Genomic DNA, 22,715 nt, shown 5'->3' with positions numbered 1-22,715 from the left:
GAAAAAAAAAAGAATCGAGTTCTGAATCGACACAGTTGAGATCCCGTTGAGCTTTGGGCTAATGGAGAAACGCTTTAATCCAGATTCAAAACGAAGCTATTTTTGATTCGAAAGCAAAACAAAAACTAAGCACGTTTGCCAAAAAGCAGACGTATTCAGTGTTTTGGGGGGACAAAGACCATTTTGAAGTAGTTCTGTATTGTTAGCTTCAATTCTCTCCTGATTTTTCTGAAACTGTGCAGCAGTTAAATAAAAAAGAATCGATTTGTGGGTCGTCGAATCAGAATCAGAACCCTTTATTGATCCCAGAGGGAAATTGCAGTTCAGATCAAAAAGGAATCATGTTCTGAATCATAATATTCAGAATGAGTCAAGTTCCAAACAAAATGATTCGTCTAAAGTCTCACAGATCCTCGCGCAGCTTTGATCTGCTTCAGAAATTTCCAAAATATGATTGATGTGTTCTGAATCAACCAGCTGGGTCATCATATATAACCTTAAAGAAATAAACAGCACATACAGAAACTACTTCACTTACTTTCCCAAAAATTCCTCAAAATTCCCCAAATAAAACAAATTCATCAGCAAGTTAATGGAAAACTGATGCTTTATTTATTACAGGGTGATTAAAAGTCCAGTGTGAGCTCAGGAGCCGCTGCTGGTGAGAATAATGTGGGTACTAGTGATTTCAGAAACACCTTTCAACTTCAACAGGAAAAGGTAGAAAAGGCCGACGTTCACAGGACATTAACATCCGAACGGCTGTAGAATCCGCGCCGTGTGCTGAGCTAGGCCCAAACATACTTCACGCAGGGACGCGAACGCAGACGCTTCGAGCTACGCAGACAGACTCCCCCTCTGTAACGTCTTCTAGGTTCCTCAAACGCTAGGGGGCGAGTCCAAAATGAATGGGTTGGTATGGAGTAAAATCACAGTTTATAAATGCTGAAACACTTTTACTGTAAACGATTTCCTGAACAGCATAAATCACTTTAACACCGCTGTTCTGTTTAAGAGCTTTCATAACGACAGCCAAGCGGTTTTGCACCACCAGTGTGTCTCTCAACTGCCAAAGACGGCTTACACACGATAAACACACGATCCATCGTGGCCTTTCCGTTCCAGCAGAAGAGCTAAAGCAGCTCACGCTCCTCTGCTGTCCACGTTCGGCTGCTGAGGCTGTTGGAGGGACAGTAGATCCTCTCTGATTGTCCTCTGGCAGTGCTGAGTGTTTTAACCGCCACAGTGACGTAAGAGCACACGGTGGGTTTGTACAGAAGGGCCAAGTGTTTGCAGTGCGTTAGCCGAGTGCCGTCGTCTGCGTTCACTGTCGTCTGCGTTCACTGTCGTCTGCGTTCACTGTGGTCTGCGTTCGCTGTGGTCTGCGTTCACTGTCGTCTGCGTTTGCTGTGGTCTGTTTCCTGTCTGCGTTCACTGTCGTCTGCGTTCACTGTGGTCTATAGTTCCTGTCTGCGTTCACTGTCGTCTGCGTTCACTGTCGTCTATGTTTCCTGTCTGCGTTCACTGTCGTCTGCGTTCACTGTCGTCTGCGTTCACTGTCGTCTATGTTTCCTGTCTGCGTTCACTGTCGTCTGCGTTCACTGTCGTCTACAGTTCCTGTCTGCGTTCGCTGTCGTCTATGTTTCCTGTCTGCGTTCACTGTCGTCTATAGTTCCTGTCTGCGTTCACTGTCGTCTATGTTTCCTGTCTGCGTTCACTGTCGTCTATGTTTCCTGTCTGCGTTCACTGTGGTCTATGTTTCCTGTCTGCGTTCACTGTCGTCTGCGTTCGCTGTCGTCTATGTTTCCTGTCTGCGTTCACTGTGGTCTATGTTTCCTGTCTGCGTTCACTGTCGTCTGCGTTCGCTGTCGTCTATGTTTCCTGTCTGCGTTCACTGTGGTCTATGTTTCCTGTCTGCGTTCACTGTCGTCTATGTTTCCTGTCTGCGTTCACTGTCGTCTGCGTTCGCTGTCGTCTATGTTTCCTGTCTGCGTTCACTGTCGTCTATGTTTCCTGTCTGCGTTCACTGTCGTCTGCGTTCGCTGTCGTCTATGTTTCCTGTCTGCGTTCACTGTGGTCTATGTTTCCTGTCTGCGTTCACTGTCGTCTGCGTTTGCGATCTTATGTTGAGTTTGTTAGAGTGAGTGAGTTTTTTGCTGAGGGGCGGAGCTTAATCTTGCACATCACAGCTCGCTCTGAAAACACAAACAAAGCAGATTCAGTTAAACACCAACACAGTTTTACACACACACACACTCACACACGCACACACTCTCACACACACACACACTCACACACGCACACACGCACACACACACACACACACACACACACTCACACTCACACACACACACACACACTCACACGCACACACACTCTCACACACACATTCTCTCTCACACACACACAGACACATACACACACACACTCACACTCATCATGACACTATGAATGCTCAGTTCTTCTCTTCATTAGCTTCATGAAAGCTGCCTGATTCACCTTATTACCGCTGACTGGACGGCGCTCTGCTACTGCGATGTTTATTAACACTGTGTATAAAGGAGAGGCTCTGGTCACTCACAGGTGTCTGTTCAGGTATCTGCTCCTTGATTCGCAGGCTTTTCTTTGACTCTCTGCTGCCACCTGCTGGCTGCGAGCAGCATCGCCCAGCGCCATGCAGGAGTCCAGCTGGTGCTCCTCAGTGGTCAGGTTCATCTGGAGAGCGAAGATCTGAGCTGGACACGAAACGCAGTTAACAACATGTGAAAAGGCTGAAACTTTCTTTTATAACATATGAAAACATTTGTTTTATGAGTCAAGTCAATATTTTGATTACTAAATTAATGTCTTTAATATTTACATTATAATGTCTGTGTTTGGGTGCAGGAGGCAGTGCTTTAATTCAAGGGTTCTTCAAGGGTTCTTTAGTAAATACAGTGGTCCTCTATAGAACCAAGAACACTAAGAGAACCGTCTGCATGCGTATATGGTTCTCTGCACAGTGAAACGGTTCTTCAGATTGATGGAGAATGTGTTTATGGTTCTACACAGCGACAAAAAGGGTTACAAGCTTAACATCATAACAATAGCGGAACACCTTGGTGCTGTATAGAACCTTTTTCTGAAGTCTGAAGAAGAATCTCACCATTTAAGATCTTTGAGCGTTCAAGGTTCTATATAGAACCATCATCTTTACTAAAGAACCCTTGAAGAACCATCTTTTTAGGAGAGTAGTGTGCTAGAGAGGGAGCAGGGAGCTTCAGCTGCAGTGAGAAGGAACGTATGTTCATCAACAATGTTAGCTTGTTGCTAATGTAAGACTGGAATGTGCATAGAGGCGCTAATGGAAATTAGCATTAGACAGTGCGCGTTATTATATGACCAGTTCACCAAATCACTGCAGCGATTAGCGACCAGCGTTACGGTTCCCTTTAACCAGACCGTGGTTGCTCGGCAACAATAACATACTCTAAAGGAACTACGTTTCTTGGCGGAATAATTGTTTATCATGATTATTACTCATAATAATTTCATTTATTTATTAACATTTGGTTTATTTAATGATATTCGATGTTGTCTCCGCTTGAGGCCGCACATTACAGTGATTTTATTTACTCCACTTCGCCTGATTGCACCTACGATAAAGACACTGTAATACGCAGCATTTCTCGTCTTATTGCTTTAATATATATTTCTCACTGCTGTAGGAACAAACCTCGTATCTCCAAAACGGGAACTTTACAGGAGAAGGAAAAACCTACTTTACTTTTAATGGAAGTCAATGGAACCAGACGTCTTTCCAGGTCATTTTGAGCCGTTTCTTTTGGGCCATCCATCATGAAATTTACAGACAATGTAAAGGACAGCATGCAATTTAAAATTACGTCAAAAACTGAAGAATGACAAAAATGGAGATACGAGTTTTTTTTTCTGACAGCAGCGAAATGCTTCATTATGATTATCAACAGTGGGTAGTTTCCCCGCAGTGGAACAACTCAAACCAGCACAGCGATGAAAACTCCAGTAAAGCAGCGCAGTGATGTAGCAGGACTTCCCGCCTCCACGCTTGGCCTGAGCCTCACAAACAGCTGTTTAAGTCAAATCAGACCAAATCAGACCAAGGCACACCAAACCAGATCAAATCAGACCAAGGCAGACCAAATCAGACCAAATCAGACCAAATCAGACCAAGGCAGACCAAATCAGACCAAGGCAGACTAAATCAGACCAAGGCAGACCAAATCAGACCAAGGCAGACCAAATCAGACCAAGGCAGACTAAATCAGACCAAATCAGACCAAGGCAGACCAAATCAGACCAAGGCAGACTAAATCAGACCAAATCAGACCAGGGCAGACTAAATCAGACCAAATCAGACCAAGGCAGACCAAATCACACCAAGGTAGACCAAATCAGACCAAGGCAGATCAAATCAGACCAATGCAGATTTAATCAGACCAAATCAGACCAAATCAGACCAAGGCAGACCAAATCAGACCAAGGCAGACCAAATCAGACCAAATCAGACCAAGGCAGACCAAATCAGACCAAGGCAGACCAAATCAGAGCAAGGCAGACCAAATCAGACCAAATCAGACCAAGGCAGACCAAGGCAGACCAAATCAGACCAAGGCAGACTAAATCAGACCAAATCAGACCAAGGCAGACTAAATCAGACCAAATCAGACCAGGGCAGACTAAATCAGACCAAATCAGACCAAGGCAGACCAAATCAGAGCAAGGCAGACCAAATCAGACCAAATCAGACCAAGGCAGACCAAGGCAGACCAAGGCAGACCAAATCAGACCAAGGCAGACTAAATCAGACCAAATCAGACCAAGGCAGACTAAATCAAACCAAATCAGACCAAATCAGACCAAGGCAGACCAAATCAGACCAAATCAGACCAAGGCAGACCAAATCAGACCAAATCAGACCAAATCAGACCAAATCAGACCAAGGCAGACCAAATCAGACCAAATCAGACCAAGGCAGACTAAATCAGACTAAATCAGACCAAATCAGACCAAGGCAGAATGTTTCCAAATGACGTTTTCTTATTTTCTTTTCAATCTTGAACTGTTTTGACTGAAAACAGCAGGCTGGACACGGCTGGCTCCCGTCCAGCTGACCTGTTTATCTGCACTTAAAAACAGCAGCGTTTCTTTCCACTCCAGTGTGTTTCTTTACCCTCGTTCACAGCCTGTTCCTGAGACAGCCTGTTCTGCTCGCTCTCCAACACGGCCACTTCACTCTCCAGGGCGGTCAGATTCTCCTTTAACACGGCCTGTGGTCAGTGAGAAGAAACAACACCATCAAAGAGGACATTACAGTGATTACACATACGTTATTGTGCAGTGTTGTGTCTAAAAACAACAGCATCCACTTGGAAGACTGAGTTTAGTTCGTACTTCAGTGTGTGTTTATAGATAACAGTGAGTCATATAGTGTCGGAAACCACATAACCTATTAGACTATTAGAGATACTGATCACAGTCCGAGTTTTCCCAATCCTGATCCTGGAACACTCCCTGCTCCCAACACACCTGATCCGACCTGATCCAACTCATCAGCTCATTGTGTTAAAGCAGGAGGAGCACCACACTGTGCAGAGCTGGGGGTCCTCCTGAAACAGGGCGGCAAACTAAATCTAGATGATAATCCAGATCATAGAAAAAGGATTATAACATGGACTGATTGATAAACATCCAAACACACCACTGATATGGATTGGCAGAATGCACCTGTTTCCATGGTTACAAGCATGGGCTACACCCATTTCCATGTTTATAGTACACAGATTTACATACATACTTGGTTATGACCATGTATTACATCTGTTTCCATGGTTGCAATTCAGTCATTTCCATGACAATTACCACAGGCTAAACTAACTTCCTTTGTTACAAGCATGAGCTACGCCCATTTCCATGGTTATGACCATGGGCTACGCCCATTTCCATGGTTATGACCATTTTTGGGGGGCAGTCGTGGGCTGGAGGTCAGGGAACCAGCCTTGTGACCAGAAGGTCACCGGTTCGATCCCCAGGGCTGAGAGTCCATGACTGAGGTGTCCTTGAGCAAGACACCTAACCCCCAACTGCTCCCCGGGTGCTGCGGATTGGGCTGCCCACCGCTCCGGGCAAGTGTGCTCACTGCCCCCTAGTGCGTGTGTGTTCACTAGAGTCTAAGCGGTGTTTCACTGCACGGATGGGTTAAATGCGGAGGTGAAATTTTCCTGTTGTGGGACTAATTTGGGTCACTTAATCTTAATTGTCTACACCCATTTCTACGGTTACCACTATGGGCTACACCTGATTTCATGGTGAAGTCACGCTCCACTACTGTCTGAATGCTTTTACAGTGAAGATGAAAATGCAGAAGAAATTAGTTTGAAATATTGAAAGCCTCACAGTCCACCTTCCTCCTCATCTGAATCCAGAACTGCCCCATCATAGGGCTTATATAACTCATGTGCTTACCTGCTCCAGCAGGCCGTGGGTCAGGCTGGTGTTGGTCAGTCTGAGGCTCTGCAGGATGAGCTCTATCTCCAGCTGCAGTCTGCTCTGGTTGTCTCTGCTCTGCTCCAGCTCCCTCTCCAGCGCCCGAAACTCCTTCTCCTTCACCACCCGCGCCCCCTCCACCTTCTCCTCCAGCCCCCGCAGCCCGCTCCGGCAGCCCTGAAGGCCTACTCGGGGGGGCCACGAGGCCCACACCACCACCACCACCAGAGACACCATGGACCAGAGGGCCAGCAGAGCCACCACCCAGCTGCAGGACGAGCGCCGGCCGGACATGTCTCAGACTGCGCCGAGGGTCCGCTCCACTCAGCCTGGGCTGCTGTCACAACCTGGCACTGGAGCGGGGGCGTGGCCTAGGGGCCAGGCTCAAACACTCAGGACAGGCACAGAGCCAGGATACTGGGAATGAGCATGGAATAACACAGAATCATAAACAGCATTAAATAAAATACCTTCACCGTCACTGGGGCACAACTAAAAGTTCAGCTTACAGTGCTTTTCTCAAACCACAGGACACTTCACAGCTGGTTTGACAGCATCGACCGCAGAGTTCGGCAATATGGCAGAAATATAAAATTATAAACTTATATTACATTTTTTTTCTTGACATACAGTACACATCACAATCTTCAATTTTTCTAAGGGGTTGATAAGATGTAACTGATAAAAAACAATAAAACAACCAAAAATCCAAAATACCAGTTAGAAATATCTTCAGAAACTGTAAATATAATATTATTTAATGTTTTGAATTCTGGTCTTAATTAAACTCATTTTGCAATGAAATGTAGTTACACTTTTCCAACAGAGGGGTCTCCAAATCCCCGAAACCTACACAGTGCAGCTTTATATAAACAAGTGTGCACTAGATTTCCAAAACTACTCGGCTGTCTGATTTGTCCTTTCATCCTGTATCTCAAAAAAATGTAGGTAGGAAGCCGCTGCTGAGTCAGTTTCTGTTAAAATGAGAACTTACAGCATTGTGGTTCCTACGAATGAGCACTGAAACGCACCAGTAAGGACGGATCTCATTCACAGATAAAACTACTTTTTGGTGCTGTACAGAACCAAGCACCCGTTCTCCATCAATCTGAAGAACCATTTGGCCATGCAGAGAACCTTTTAAGCATTCGGATGGTTCTGTGAGTGTTCATTGTCCTATACAGAACCATAGTCTTTGCTAAAGAACCGTTGAAGAGTTTTTATGGGTGCAGGTGAGCGCATCTTCGTAAAGTAACTTCATTGTGTTCTATAGGTTTGTTTATACTGACATGCTTTTTCTAGACCTTTAATCCAGCTCTAGGTCCTTTATAGAGAACACAGAGTTGGAAATCTCTTACACCCCCCACCCCTTCCTCCACCGCTCCACCACCACCAGCAGCACATTAGAGTCTTAGAGTCAACACTGGCACACAGAGCGGCACAGCGAGCCAGATGTTTATTTCAGAGTGAAATAAACTCAACGAGCTGATGTTTATTCTGCACTCTGTCCATTTACTTGGTGGGCATGGGCATCGTCACAGGTTGGGAAACATCATGATATGAGACGCTCCGTTCTAGAGAAACGTACAGAGTCAGAACCGCTCACAGTGGTGGTGATGGGAACCAGACGTCACCCTCTAAAAGCTCCTCACAGTGGTGGTGATGGGAACCAGATGTCCCCCTCTAAAAGCTCCTCACAGTGGTGGTGATGGGAACCAGACGTCCCTCTAAAAGCTCCTACAGAAAGTTCCTACATGAGCTGGTTCTGAATTCACTGCCTGATGACTGAGACGCTGTTTTATGAGAGTTTTGAGAAGAGTTCCGCCTTGTACTCAGGAAGATTTTTGAAGGCCTGGTCCAAGCTCTCTTGGAGACCATTGCAAACCCACTGCCGGGTCTGCTGGGTCAGTTCACATACAGAGCCAAGTTGTCCGTTTCGGTGACGTGATCAGCTCGGCCCTGCACTTTATGCTCCAGCATCTTGACAATCCTGGAACCTTCACTATAGTTCTGTTTGTGGACTTCAGCTTGACTTTCAACACCAGAGCACATAATCAGGACAGCGGAGAGGATCATTGAATGTAGATTGGTAACATCTACAACAGCAGGATGACGAAGCCTGCAGGCAAAATTATAGCTGACATATGATATTGGACAGTAAGTAAAATGACTATATTTGTCTTGCAGACATGACGACCCCTAAAATGTCTAAAATTATTTTGTACAGAATAAAATTAACATCACCCTTCACTGGAACTGAGGGGCCCAAACGCTGAAAAACAGCCCCAGCCCATCATCCCTCCTCCACTAAACTTTACTGCATTCCAGTAGGTAATGTTCTCCTGACATCCACCAAATCCAGATTCATCATCAGACAAAGAAGCTGATTAATCTCTGCAGAGTCCAGTGGCGGCGCTTTACACCCCTCCAGCCGACACTTGGCATTGTGCATTGTGATCTTAGGCCTGTGTGCAGCTGCTCAGCCATGGAGACCCATTTAATGAAGTTCCTGATGTGCAGTTCTTGTGCTGATGTTGCTTCTAGAACTCTTTGCAACAGAGGATAGACCATTTTCTATCCTTTCGGCAACCCTCTCTGCGAGTTTGCATGGTCTACTGCTTCATGGCTGAGCTGCTAATGCTTCAATTTCACAATAATAGCACTTACAGTTGTCCGGGGCAGACCTAGCAGGGCGGACATTTCATGAACGGACTCGTTACATCTTATAACAGTGCCACGTTTGAAGTCACTGAGCTCATCAGTGTGACCCTCTACTGCCAGTGTTTATTTATCGCGACCGCAGGACTATGTGCTTGATTTTATACACCTGTTAGCAATGGGTGTGGCTGAAACACCTGAGCTCAGTAATTAAGAGGGGGCTGTGAACACCTTTAGTGAAGGTTCTGCAGTAAAGTGCCCATCCAGCAACGAACACGCTTGATAAAAATGACACCTCAGTTCTCCCAGTTTATTTGAATATACATTCATTCCAGCATAGATAAAACAGAAAAGAACATAAATAGTATGAAGATGACAAAATCACCCTAAAACGGCCATGGATACAGAAGAAATGGACTTCCATAGAGCTGCTGCATGTACAAAACATTGGCACTATTCTACGCATGGAACGCACGCAAAGAATGGAATGTACTGAAGTGTGTGAGATGAATAAAGACGCTATATTCGTACGACAGCAGCTAACCGGAGCAGTATTTTGCAGCATTAGTGTGTGATGGGTATCTATAGCGCAGTCTGCAGTATCACGCGGTTAAATGAAAGCTATATTGCAGCGCCGTCTCCAGCGCATTATAGTACTGACTATATTGCATAGGCAAAACCGCGCTTCGCTTCGAAAGGGAAGCGCAACAGAAGATGATAAAGACACCGAATCCTGAGATTAAGATCCATGGAGGATTTGATCCTCCACCTCAAACGTTACAGGCCAACATAAATAGTCTACAGTTAGCAGGTTTAACTCTGTGTGCCATTATATATATATATATATATATATAGAGAGAGAGAGAGAGAGAGAGAGAGAGAGAGAGAATCAATGGGCACAGCACTGATGATAAAGCCGATACTGACCGCCTGGCACGTTTACATATATATGATATAAGAGTTGAGCTGAAACCAGCTCTATTTTTTCAGTTGGCTGCACATACAAGCACCTTTCGGTTTTACAGACGTAGCAACGTGAAGGCAACACATTCATTTCCGTCAACATCTTAAAGGAATATTCTGGCAAAAAAAGCAAATTCGTCCCAAATTTTATGGAACCCTGAATGCAGACGATCAGCCACGTTTGGTGTCAGAAGCTTGCCTCGTTAGTTTTAGCACCGGAGCTACGAGGCTAATGCAGCTCACAAGTTGATGGAGGCTTATGGCCCACAAATTAGCAACATGCCTAGATCACCTAACTCCAGCCATATGTTTACATATTTAAGTGGTTAAGATGTAAACAGAGCCATTCAGAGCGGTTTGGTGTGAAACGCTTCATTATAGAGTCAGAGCTGCTCACAGTGGTGGTGATGGGAACCAGACGTCCCTCTAAAAGCTCCTACAGAAAGTTCCTACATGAGCTGGTTCTGAATTCACTGCCTGATGACTGAGACGCTGTTTTATGGGAGTTTCAGCTCCATTCATGGTGGAGGGAGGCAGGGGCTCTAACTGTAGATAAAAACAAACGTTAGCAGAGCTCCAGGAGGTGCCAGCCCTCTTGAAGCTTTGACTTTGTCTGTATTTTAGTCCATTTTTGCAGTTAACAGTCAGTCATACAGAGTCAGAAACCACTTAATCAAGTGTACTAGAGACACTGAACACCTCCTCACGCCATGAGGTGGTTTAATTGATTAATTAGCAGGCTATAAGCTTCCATGACTTGCTACATTATCCTCGTGGCTCCAGAGCTGAAGCTGAAGAAGCACTTCAGACACGGAACGTGTCCGCTGAATTTGGGATAAGAGAACAAACTGTAAATTCAACTGTTTTTGCCAGACTGTTCCCTCAGCAGACGTTACTGGTTTCTGCCTCCTCACATGTATGAGATGTTACTGGCTAATGGTTAGCCTGATGGTGACACATGCTGTAGTTCTGCTAGGTATCTGGACCTCATGCACCCTGACGATCCCATATTCTGTGGTTTCAGGCCAGGCCGGTGATGCGTTCCTCGGCCTCGGTTGAGCTGGACCTCAGCAGCTCCTCCACCCAGCGCACCTCCGCCGCCACTTGCTGGGCCAGCGACTCGTAGCGGCTCTCCAGCCGGCCGAACCGCCGCTTTAGCGCGTTGGCGGCCAGCGTAGCGGCCCGGGCCTCCTCCTGGCTCTGTCTGCGCTGGGCCTGAGCACGCTGCAGCTCGGACCGGACCCGGCCCAGCTCGGCCGCCACGCTCTCGCTCTCCTCACGGTACCACCCCTCCTTCTCCTCATAGATGGAGCGCAGGGCGGCCACGTCGTCCCTGCAGGTGGAAGAGAGCAAGCTGACAATACAGCCGTTTGCAAAGGTTTGGGTCGAATGTGATGCTTCCGCTGATTTTCTGAGTGTAACTGAGCTCCAGATCCTCTACAGAGACTCGCGACTGCACACTTTAATACACACTTGCTGCTCATCCACGGAGTTTAACACACCGGAACTGCTCAGCTCATCCAATCACACTGTGAACTGACATTTACACACTTCAGCTCGTTCTAATTCAGCCACATATGCTGGATTACGGACGTCCTCTATCCTTATTTTGGATAAATATTACATTATCTATCATTATCTAAGTCTCATCCAACAAATACCACACACTCCACTCCAGAAACGGGAAAATGTTGAGAAAATGTTTTGTGATGAATCAGCGGGGTGACGTTTACTCTGTCGGCACTACTTTAACAGCTTTACCGACACACTTTGCCTAATTATACAACCCCACATTTATTCCCAATATACAGTCTCTTCTAGGGGCGGAGCTTCCCAGAATTCTTGGAAATTGAATTTTTTTTCATTAATTCTCTTCACAGGTTCTTTGTGTTAAAGCATCCGGTCATCATTCAACTGCACATTGGAATAGTGCAATACTAGTGTATATTGCGTATATGTGTGTATATTCAGAGTCTTTGTACATATATTTATTTATTTTCCTTCTTAGATATTTATGGATTTATATATTTAGATTTTCTGTATTGAAGTTCTATAAGGGGGCTACCTTTCCACCTGTGTAAATGTGATGTGACAAACGTGATTTGATTGATCATTTACTGCCTTCATAAATAAAGTGCTATGAATTTCTTATTGGCGGTGATTTTAATAAAGTTTTTCAAAATAAAAGTTTCCCACTACACCGGACTCTAGACTCAGCGTCGTCAATCGACTTGATTGGCTTGATTATCTAGATAGTTTGATGCACTTATTAATAAGCTCTGAAAGCTCTATAGCAGCTACATAAACAGAGCATCGCGGTATCCGATTGGATGACAGTCTGTTATGACATCATTCTCAGAAACAGTAAATATTGTGATATTTGATATGGTGCATGGTGAAGCTCTCTGTGAAGTTCTGTGACGCTCTGTGAGGTTCTTTGAGGCTCTATAATGTTCTGTGAGGCTCTGTGACACTCTGTGATGTTCTGTGATGCTCTGTGAGGTTCTGTGAGGTTCTGTGAGGTTCATTGAGGCTCTATAATGTTCTGTGAGGCTCTGTAAGGTTCTGTGATGCTCTGTGAAGTTCTGTGACGCTCTGTGAGGTTCTTTGAGGCTCTATAATGTTCTGTGAGGCTCTGTGAGGTTCTGTGATGCTCTGTGAGGTTCTGTGAGGTTCTGTGATACTCTGTGAGGTTCTTTGAGGTTCTGTGATGCTCTGTGAGGTTCTGTGAGGTTCTTTGAGGCTCTATAATGTTCTGTGAGGCTCTGTGAGGTTCTGTGATGCTCTGTGAGGTTCTGTGATGCTCTGTGAGGTTCTGTTCTCTGTGTGTGGTCCTCCCTCACCTGCAGGAGCGCTGGCTCTGCTGTAGCCTCCGCAGACCCTCCTCGGCCGCGCCGATCTCCTCCAGCACGTGGGAGAAGCGCTCGAAGTTGACATATGTGTTGTTGGGGGGCATGCTGGAGTGGGATTTTATGGTGTACTCCTTCAGCCGGGTGGTCTTCAGCCTCCGGCGCTCAGGCCGACGCCCACTGTCCTCCTGACGCACGTTACGCCGCTTTATTACCTGCAGACAATTTACAACACATTATACATAGAATAACATTATAATAATGTATTTCTAATTTCTCACCTTAAAATACTGATCTGACATCAAAACAGACTTTCTAATCTCTACAGTCAAACTCTCAATAAAACAGGCGGAAAATGAGAGAGAGAGATAAACAAAAGAGAGGGAGAGGAAGAAAAGGGAGAAAAGATAAAGACAGAGATAAAGAGACAGTGGAAAAGAAACAGAGTGAGAGAGAGAGACAGAGAGAGACGGAGAGAGAGAGAGACAGAGAGAGACAGAGAGAGAGAGAGAGAGAGAGAGAGAGAGAGACAGAGAGAGAGAGAGAGAGAAAGAGAGACAGAGAGAGAGAGAGAGAGAGAGAGAGAGAGAGAGAGAGAGAGAGAGAGAGAGAGAGAGGGAAAGAGAGAGAGAGAGAGAGAGAGAGAGAGAGAGAGAGAGGGAAAGAGAGAGAGAGAGAGAGAGAGAGAGAGAGAGAGAGAGAGAGAGAGAGAGACAGAGAGAGAGAGAGAGAGAGAGAGACAGAGAGAGAGAGAGAGAGAGAGAGAGACAGAGAGAGAGAGAGAGAGAGAGAGAGAGAGAGACAGAGAGAGAGAGAGAGAGAGAGACAGAGAGAGAGAGAGAGAGAGAGAGACAGAGAGAGAGAGAGAGAGAGAGAGAGAGACACAGAGAGAGAGAGAGAGAGAGAGAGAGAGAGAGAGAGAGAGAGAGAGAGAGAGAGAGAGAGAGAGAGAGAGATACACTCAGTGAGTGGTGAGGGAGTCTAACCTTGATCCATGGATGCTCCAGACTGTCTTCTATAGTCATTCTCTTCCTGAAAGAGGAAAAACACCCAGGAGTTCACAGACCGGCCGAGACAAAGAACATCAGCCCCGCCGGTCGGAGGCTCCGTCGCTGGAGCGCTACGGTCCCACGTCCCAGTCAACAGCAGCCCCACGGCCCAGTCAACAGCAACCCCACATCCCAGTCAACAGCAACCCCCTCGTCCCAGTCAACAGCAGCCCCACGGCCCAGTCAACAGCAACCCCACGGCCCAGTCAACAGCAACCCCACGTCCCAGTCAACAGCAACCCCACGTCCCAGTCAACAGCAGCCCCACGGCCCAGTCAACAGCAACCCCACGGCCCAGTCAACAGCAACCCCACGTCCCAGTCAACAGCAACCCCACGTCCCAGTCAACAGCAACCCCACGTCCCAGTCAACAGCAACCCCACGTCCCAGTCAACAGCAGCCCCACGGCCCAGTCAACAGCAGCCCCACGGCCCAGTCAACAGCAACCCCACGTCCCAGTCAACAGCAGCCCCACGGCCCAGTCAACAGCAGCCCCACGGCCCAGTCAACAGCAGCCCCACGGCCCAGTCAACAGCAACCCCACGTCCCAGTCAACAGCAACCCCACGTCCCAGTCAACAGCAACCCCACGTCCCAGTCAACAGCAACCCCACGTCCCAGTCAACAGCAACCCCACGTCCCAGTCAACAGCAGCCTCACGGCCCAGTCAACAGCAGCCCCACGGCCCAGTCAACAGCAACCCCACGTCCCAGTCAACAGCAGCCCCACGGCCCAGTCAACAGCAGCCCCACGGCCCAGTCAACAGCAGCCCCACGGCCCAGTCAACAGCAACCCCACGTCCCAGTCAACAGCAACCCCACGTCCCAGTCAACAGCAACCCCACGTCCCAGTCAACAGCAGCCCCACGTCCCAGTCAACAGCAACCCCACGTCCCAGTCAACAGCAACCCCACGTCCCAGTCAACAGCAGCCCCACGGCCCAGTCAACAGCAGCCCCACGTCCCAGTCAACAGCAACCCCACGTCCCAGTCAACAGCAACCCCACGTCCCAGTCAACAGCAGCCCCACGGCCCAGTCAACAGCAGCCCCACGGCCCAGTCAACAGCAACCCCACGTCCCAGTCAACAGTAACCTCACGTCCCAGTCAACAATAGCCCCACGTTCCAGTCAACAGCAGCCCCACATCCCAGTCAACAGCAACCCCCCGTCCCAGTCAACTGTAACCCCACGTCCCAGTCAACAGTAACCCCACGTCCCAGTCAACAGTAACCCCACGTCCCAGTCAACAATAGCCCCACGTCCCTGTCAACAGTAACCTCACATCAGTCAACAGTAACCCCACGTCCCAGTCAACAGTAACCTCACGTCAGTCAACAGTAACCCCACGTCCCAGTCAACAGTAACCTCACGTCAGTCAACAGTAACCCCACGTCCCAGTCAACAGCAACCCCACGTCCCAGTCAACAATAGCCCCACGTCCCACTCAACAGTAACACCACGTCCCAGTCAACAGTAACCCCACGTCCCTGTCAACAGTAACCTCACGTCAGTCAACAGTAACCCCACGTCCCAGTCAACAGTAACCCCACGTCCCAGTCAACAGTAACCCCACGTCCCAGTCATAACCTCTGAAATGCCCAGAAAAGGCGTGGGTGGTCAGGGCCTGAGGAGCGGCGCTCCGGCCAATACGGTGTTAATAAAGAGCTGAGCTCACTTTGGGTCTTTGACCAGCAGCCGGCGGATGAAGTCCTTGGCCAGTTCGCTCGTGTTGCTGAAGTATTCCTCGTCGAAGTCGTAGTTCACGGCGGAGATGTTGGTCAGGGTTTCCTGTTTAGTCTCTCCGAGGAACGGAGACGCTCCGCTCAGCCTGCGGAACACAGTCACCGATCACTACGTGCTAGAACAAAGCCTCACAACAGAGAACCACAACTTCACAAAACTCTCAAACAGGAGGAACTGTGAGGGAACCTTCAGCCCAGACTACGTTAGTGTCTGTAAGGACACTCTTAAAATGGTTCTTTAGTAAAGACAATGGTTCTGTTTAGAACCACTCACAGAACCCTTTGCATGGTGAAATTGTTCTTCAGACGGATAAAGAATGTGTAGTGTATGGATCTATAACACCAAATGGGTTACAAGCTTGACACTGTAACAATAGCAGAACCCTTTCTGGCAACATATAGAACCATTTTCTAAAAGGTTCTAGATAGAGCCATATACAACACATTCTCCATCAACCTGAAGAACCATTTCACCATGCAAAGAACCTTTTAAGCATCCAAAGGGTTCATACTTCTGTATAGAACCACTGATTTGGCTAAAGAACCCTTGAAGAACCAACATTATTATTATTTTATAAAAAAGTCTATTTGGCTTATTAATACAATTCAATTGAAATTGTAGTTGGTAATAAAAAAAGCTTATTGATTAATAATGCATCTTCGCATCTTCTAAACTAAGGATCCTGCCCAATCTGGCAACCCTGATCAGACATTTACTTCCCTCACGGAGGAGCATGAGTCCATTAAAGTGGTAAACATGTGGCTTATTCGTTTATTTAAATGTATATTTCACTATTATCAAACATCTGTTGCAGCTTTACTGCACTGAAATTAAAATCAATCAAAAAAGGCTTTTAACACTGCACTGCCTGCATTACAGCTAAAAACCCCTAAACGGTTTATTCAAATACAGAGTTTAAAGTTTAAAGAAAGCACAGTGTGAGCACTTTGAGTATGTTGTTGTTGTCGAGCGTGAGGATATTTTAGTCTAAATATTTGACATTAAAACTAAGAAACCGCAGGAATTTGTTCATCTGTAACAAACAACATGCTCTGCTAAACTAAAACACTACATTACACCGGCTTGAATGGACTGGATCGGGCTTTAAGGCACTGACACCGCGCTACTCGTTTACTCTAAATAAATAAAAACACACAAATAACCCCAAAGAAGATCATTCTAAACAAAAAAAGAAACAAAAACGGTTCATTTGGCTGCACGAGTGACACTTTACTTGCTAAAGCCATTCTGCTGTCACACAATGTTGCTTATAGGCAACAAAGACATTTCTGCATGTATTAGAATATCATTTGCATAACTCTGAAACTTTCAATGTTGTTAGCAAAGCAAAAGCATTTCTCCCTTCATTATTCACTCTTCAGCTGCCAATAAATGTGCATCCCATTATTGTGGAATGATGAAAATGGGTTTGTTGCCCTGAGGCAACAAACACTGTGCAACAGAGGGCTCAATGACCAGTAGTGACCACAGTGTATACAGTGATACTTACAGGATATATGTAATAACTCCAATGCTCCTGCAGGTAATAAAGAATGAGTTATTAGTGAAATCGAGAGGAGATTAATTTCATATTGAAGCATATTAAGGAAAAAACAAAGGCCACTTCAAAGACCCAGAGAACCTAAATCTGTTTTCCTTCTAACCAGGTTGACCTTGTTCTTACAGGTAAACAGTGAACATGCACACCCTTTGAATAATGCTGCACTGACCAATAACTGACCGATATATTTCCCTCCTCTCTGTGTAAACTGGGAGGTCCTAATATTGGGTAACGCCTCCCTGCCCAATCACAGGGCTGCGTCCCGTGCTCTAAGGCAGGTCTGATCAGTGGATCGTTACGTCATGTTCTATCAGATGCATCTCATGCTTTTCATTCACGCCTTGCTTGATCTTTAATGGAACATCAAGTTTAGCATCAAAGATTTTATTTAATATTGTGTTTCCTGGGAATTTAAATGCAGGAGATTATACTGACCACATGTCGGCTTCCAGACCCAGAGGCTCATAATTCACAATCTCTGGCGCTGTTAATAAAGCGGAGAGGATTTAATCCACACATCGCTTCCCTCACTAACGCAGTAAGAACATTAATAATAACACTAATCATAATAATAACAAACTCATAAAACATATTCCTTACCAACAAACTCCGGAGTCCCGAAGATGTTTTTAAACTCGTTTCCAGCCTTAATCTGGTGGGCGATGCCGAAGTCTATCAGCTTGATCCTGGGGTTGGGAACGTTCTTGTCCAGCAGCATGATGTTCTCCGGCTGCAACAGAGAGCAGAGAACAGGTCTAGACTCTCAACGTGGAGAACATTATGGACATCAGAACAGCATCAATAGCATTCTGGGTAACCTGATCAAAACTGAACCGCTGCTGCACTGGGGCGCGAATCTTTGAGTCAACAGAGAAGTGATTCAGTTCATGATTCACTGGTTCCTGATTTAAATCGAGGCATTTGTATACATTTGATTCAGTCCAGTTCACTCCACAGCGATTCGGCCTGAGCTTCTTTGAAGACGCCCTGCACTCCAAATGTGCTTTTTCAATGGTTAGCTCCTCTTGGATGGCGTATTGTGATTATGTAGATTCATGTTTGCTGCAGGACAAACAGATTCAATGGATAAACATTCGGTAACTGGCACATTCCGTTTCCCACAGCAGTCGGATTTCAGTCCGACTAAGGCTGGACGTTCACTACACGGACTTCTAAAACGGACAGCATCACAAACTTAACGTCAGTCCGGCTCAGAGTTTCTTGTTGTTTTGTCGCGAGGCGCTCAGACTAGACGACGGGGCAAAGAGAGAGAATAACACACAGACCGAGTCTGAGCTACGAATAAGAACTCAAACTCCCAGAATTCCTCAGATCACAGGACACACACAGCTGAACTGGGGACGAATCTGGGGGTGAACACGGATTATGGCAGCGAGAGCTGGAGAAATATTTCCCTACAGTCCGGCAGCTGAGCTGAAGCTGTAGTGACCGGATCTGGATCCGCACTGATATCGGCTCTTATCTGTGTTTATACTCCGCTCCTCTGTCTCCGCCGTTCAGGCTCGTCTCCTCTCCCGTGTCTCTGCTCTTCCAGCTCTCTGACTGGCTGTCCGAGTCCCTCGCGGAGCTCCTCTCTGACCGTCTCTCGCCGCGGGACTCGTGAACGTTTAGAGTCGTGAATATCGAACGTGTGATCGTATCTGAGGGTCTCTGATCACTGCAGAGTTCGATCTGATCGGGGGGCTGAAGATTCACTCGTTTCTCCTCTCACGCCACAGGCCATCCGCCCCATCGGTCACTTCTGATCGAGCTCCAGACTGTGGAAATGTGTTGTAAGGAGCAGATGGGGGTTAAAGTCAGGCTAAAAGTCGTGTAGCCTGCGCCCAGGATACACCAGACGCAGGAAGAGACCAGGTGTAAACTCAGAAAAGCAACCTAATTAAAATGCACAGCAACTCGACTGAAGGTTAAAGACAGAGGAGAATCTCCTGGTCTTGGAATTTTTTATAACGAATGCTCAGAAGGTCTACGTTAAACGTCAGGAGTCAAAAGTAAAACGTGTATTTCGGCCCTGAGACTCGGCGGCCCACCTTGAGGTCGAAGTGAGCGATGTGTTTGGAGTGCAGGTAGTGAACTCCGTCCAGGATCTGCTTGAGGAACTGCGTGGCCTCCTCCTCGGTCAGGGACTCTTTCTCAGCCAGGAAGTCAAAGAGCTCTCCTCCCGACACCAGCTCCAGGATGAGGATAACGTCGGTCTTGTTCTCGAAGATGTCGTGCAGGGTGATGATGTTGCTGTGCTGGATTTCTTTCAGGATGTTCACCTCGCGCTCGATCTCCTCGCGGCTCACGCCGCGCCGGCTGGACGACAGGCGGCGCTTCTTTATGAACTTGGCAGCGTATTCCACACCGGTGCTCTTCTCACGGCACTTACGCACGATCGCAAACTGCCCACTGAGGAGTGAACAAACACACAAACACACAAACAACGACAGTTAAACGGATAGAGCGGTGCAGGTTTCTAGGCTGGTGCGCAGCAGCTCCAGCCAGCAGCAGTACACTGTTTATTCTATGCTTCGTTTTCATCCAGGCTAACTTTTCACACCACATTTTCATCCATACTTCTTTTTCTCCAAAGAATATTTTTATGCTTTGTTTTCTACAAACTTTCTGGAAATTTCTAATGTAAGACACTGGCTCTACACCAACCCTCTGGCAGAGTTCAGATGTCTTACGGTTCCCGGCTCATACTGCGTATCACCGGCCCTCGTGCTCCGATATCCTCCTGAGTTTGTTCTTAAGTGTGTTCTTCTGAAAGGTCCTAAGAAAAGCCTGCGTCAGATTCATGTCGTGTTCTTTAAGACCGCAGAACCGTTCTCACCTCTGTGCTCTCGACTGTGTGTAGATTCTGTTCTTATAAGTAAACAGTGGTGCGTCAGAATCTACGTGAAAACTGTAGAAGAAGAAACTCTTTATATGGGAACAAGCAACTGAACTAGTTCCATTCAACTCAAACTGTGATTGAGAAAACTGTTCGTTCAATGTTTTTATCTCGGTTGAATAAAACTAGTTCATTTACTTGTTACCACATGAAGTCATTTTTTAGGTAGATCTGATGAGCCACTGTTTACAGTGTAAGAGTGGTTGTGAACGAGGCCGTTAGGTAGAACGTACAGAAAGTTGCTTTGCATATAAAAAATGTATTTTACTACTTTTCTATCCTATTTTATTGGACTTTCTCTAAGCTGTCAGTCCAACATGCTGACCCATCTCTAACGGAGGCTTACAGCAGCAGCAGCAGCAGCAGGACCGAGCAGCACTGCCGAGTCTGCAGGCTGTAATAAACGTTCCTGCACTCTGAGTAATCTGTAATCTCATCTGCGCCACAGCTGCTCCCGGGAAGAGAGTGGGAAAGAAACAGACATAGTGAGGCGATGATGTCATCCTAGACGAGACCTCCACTGCCATATATAGGAAGGCTGACTGCGTGACTCGGCTCTGCGTCGGGGCAATTTAAATTCCGAGCGGCTGTGAAAAGGCGTGTTTTTACTGCGCCCCCATCGGCGTAAATACGCCGGCGTGTCAGTACAGCCATCCGTCTGAAACCCACTGCACTTCATTACAGCGCGACGTGTTTACGCAGCCCTAAAGCAAACAAAGCGCAGCGTAGCGGCGTGACGGCCTCCCCTCCACGCCTGAGCTCCACTTAACAGACCAGACTGTCTGAAACAGATGAGCCCCGGGACCATTAAACACCATCACCGCATACCAAAACAGCCCAATCACCACTACAGTCCAGTTACACTCCAATGTGGCTGCAGGTAAAAGTTCACTGCTTTAAAAAATGATCAGCATGAAGCCGAGAATAAAACCAGATACAGTGAATAATCATCTGCGGAGAACACGAGGGAGCGCAAACATTAATATGCAAAACACTTTATAATAAAATTAGCCTCCAGAATAATCCCGCAAGAAAATTCCGTTTTAAAAAAAATGAAAATAGAAATTCAGAACGAAGCTCTAATAAACCCGACGTTCGGAATGAAGCTCTAATAAACCCGACGTTCGGAATGAAGCTCTAATAAACCCGACGTTCGGAATGAAGCTCTAATAAACCCGACGTTCGGAATGAAGCTCCGATAAACCCGACGTTCGGAATGAAGCTCTAATAAACCCGACGTTCGGAACGAAGCTCTAATAAACCCGACGTTCGGAACGAAGCTCTAATAAACCCGACGCTCGGAACGAAGCTCTAATAAACCCGACGCTCGGAACGAAGCTCTAATAAACCCGACGTTCGGAACGAAGCTCTAATAAACCCGACGTTCGGAATGAAGCTCTAATAAACCCGACGTTCGGAATGAAGCTCTAATAAACCCGACGTTCGGAATGAAGCTCTAATAAACCCGACGTTCGGAATGAAGCTCTAACAAACCCGACGTTCGGAATGAAGCTCTAATAAACCCGACGCTCGGAATGAAGCTCTAATAAACCCGACGTTCGGAATGAAGCTCTAATAAACCCGACGTTCGGAATGAAGCTCCGATAAACCCGACGTTCGGAATGAAGCTCTAACAAACCCGACGTTCGGAATGAAGCTCTAACAAACCCGACGTTCGGAATGAAGCTCCGATAAACCCGACGTTCGGAATGAAGCTCTAATAAACCCGACGTTCGGAATGAAGCTCTAATAAACCCGACGTTCGGAATGAAGCTCTAACAAACCCGACGTTCGGAATGAAGCTCTAACAAACCCGACGTTCGGAATGAAGCTCCGATAAACCCGACGTTCGGAATGAAGCTCTGATAAACCCGACGTTCGGAATGAAGCTCTAACAAACCCGACGTTCGGAATGAAGCTCTAATAAACCCGACGCTCGGAATGAAGCTCTAATAAACCCGACGTTCGGAATGAAGCTCCAATAAACCCGACGTTCGGAATGAAGCTCTAACAAACCCGACGTTCGGAATGAAGCTCTAACAAACCCGACGTTCGGAATGAAGCTCCGATAAACCCGACGTTCGGAATGAAGCTCTGATAAACCCGACGTTCGGAATGAAGCTCTAACAAACCCGACGTTCGGAATGAAGCTCCAATAAACCCGACGTTCGGAATGAAGCTCCGATAAACCCGACGTTCGGAATGAAGCTCCGATAAACCCGACGTTCGGAATGAAGCTCCGATAAACCCGACGTTCGGAATGAAGCTCCGATAAACCCGACGTTCGGAATGAAGCTCTAACAAACCCGACGTTCGGAATGAAGCTCTAACAAACCCGACGTTCGGAATGAAGCTCTAACAAACCCGACGTTCGGAATGAAGCTCCGATAAACCCGACGTTCGGAATGAAGCTCCGATAAACCCGACGTTCGGAATGAAGCTCTAACAAACCCGACGTTCGGAATGAAGCTCTAACAAACCCGACGTTCGG

The 22,715-nt window shown here is 46.7% G+C and overlaps 1 protein-coding gene across 2 annotated transcripts in view; it reads right to left on the bottom strand.

The window, feature by feature from the left end:
• Positions 1 to 9,447: 9,447 nt before the first annotated feature.
• dapk3 (death-associated protein kinase 3) overlaps positions 9,448 to 22,715 on the bottom strand; it is a 17,028-nt gene continuing 3,760 nt past the window's right edge. For both annotated transcript variants that reach the window (XM_037535348.1, XM_037535350.1), the window contains exons 3-10: positions 19,377 to 19,737; positions 17,926 to 18,055; positions 17,761 to 17,809; positions 17,275 to 17,301; positions 15,697 to 15,849; positions 13,961 to 14,006; positions 12,969 to 13,189; positions 9,448 to 11,458 (exon numbers count right to left, since the gene is read on the bottom strand). In XM_037535348.1, coding sequence (XP_037391245.1) covers positions 11,146 to 11,458; positions 12,969 to 13,189; positions 13,961 to 14,006; positions 15,697 to 15,849; positions 17,275 to 17,301; positions 17,761 to 17,809; positions 17,926 to 18,055; positions 19,377 to 19,737 — 1,300 coding nt within the window. In that variant the 3' untranslated portion in view covers positions 9,448 to 11,145. The remainder of the gene's footprint in view (positions 11,459 to 12,968; positions 13,190 to 13,960; positions 14,007 to 15,696; positions 15,850 to 17,274; positions 17,302 to 17,760; positions 17,810 to 17,925; positions 18,056 to 19,376; positions 19,738 to 22,715) is intronic.

Source organism: Pygocentrus nattereri, chromosome 2, assembly GCF_015220715.1.
Source record: "Pygocentrus nattereri isolate fPygNat1 chromosome 2, fPygNat1.pri, whole genome shotgun sequence".
Lineage (NCBI taxonomy): Eukaryota > Metazoa > Chordata > Actinopteri > Characiformes > Serrasalmidae > Pygocentrus > Pygocentrus nattereri.
The sequence above is the reverse complement of the archived record's forward strand: the minus strand, read 5'-3'. Positions and strand labels throughout refer to the sequence as shown.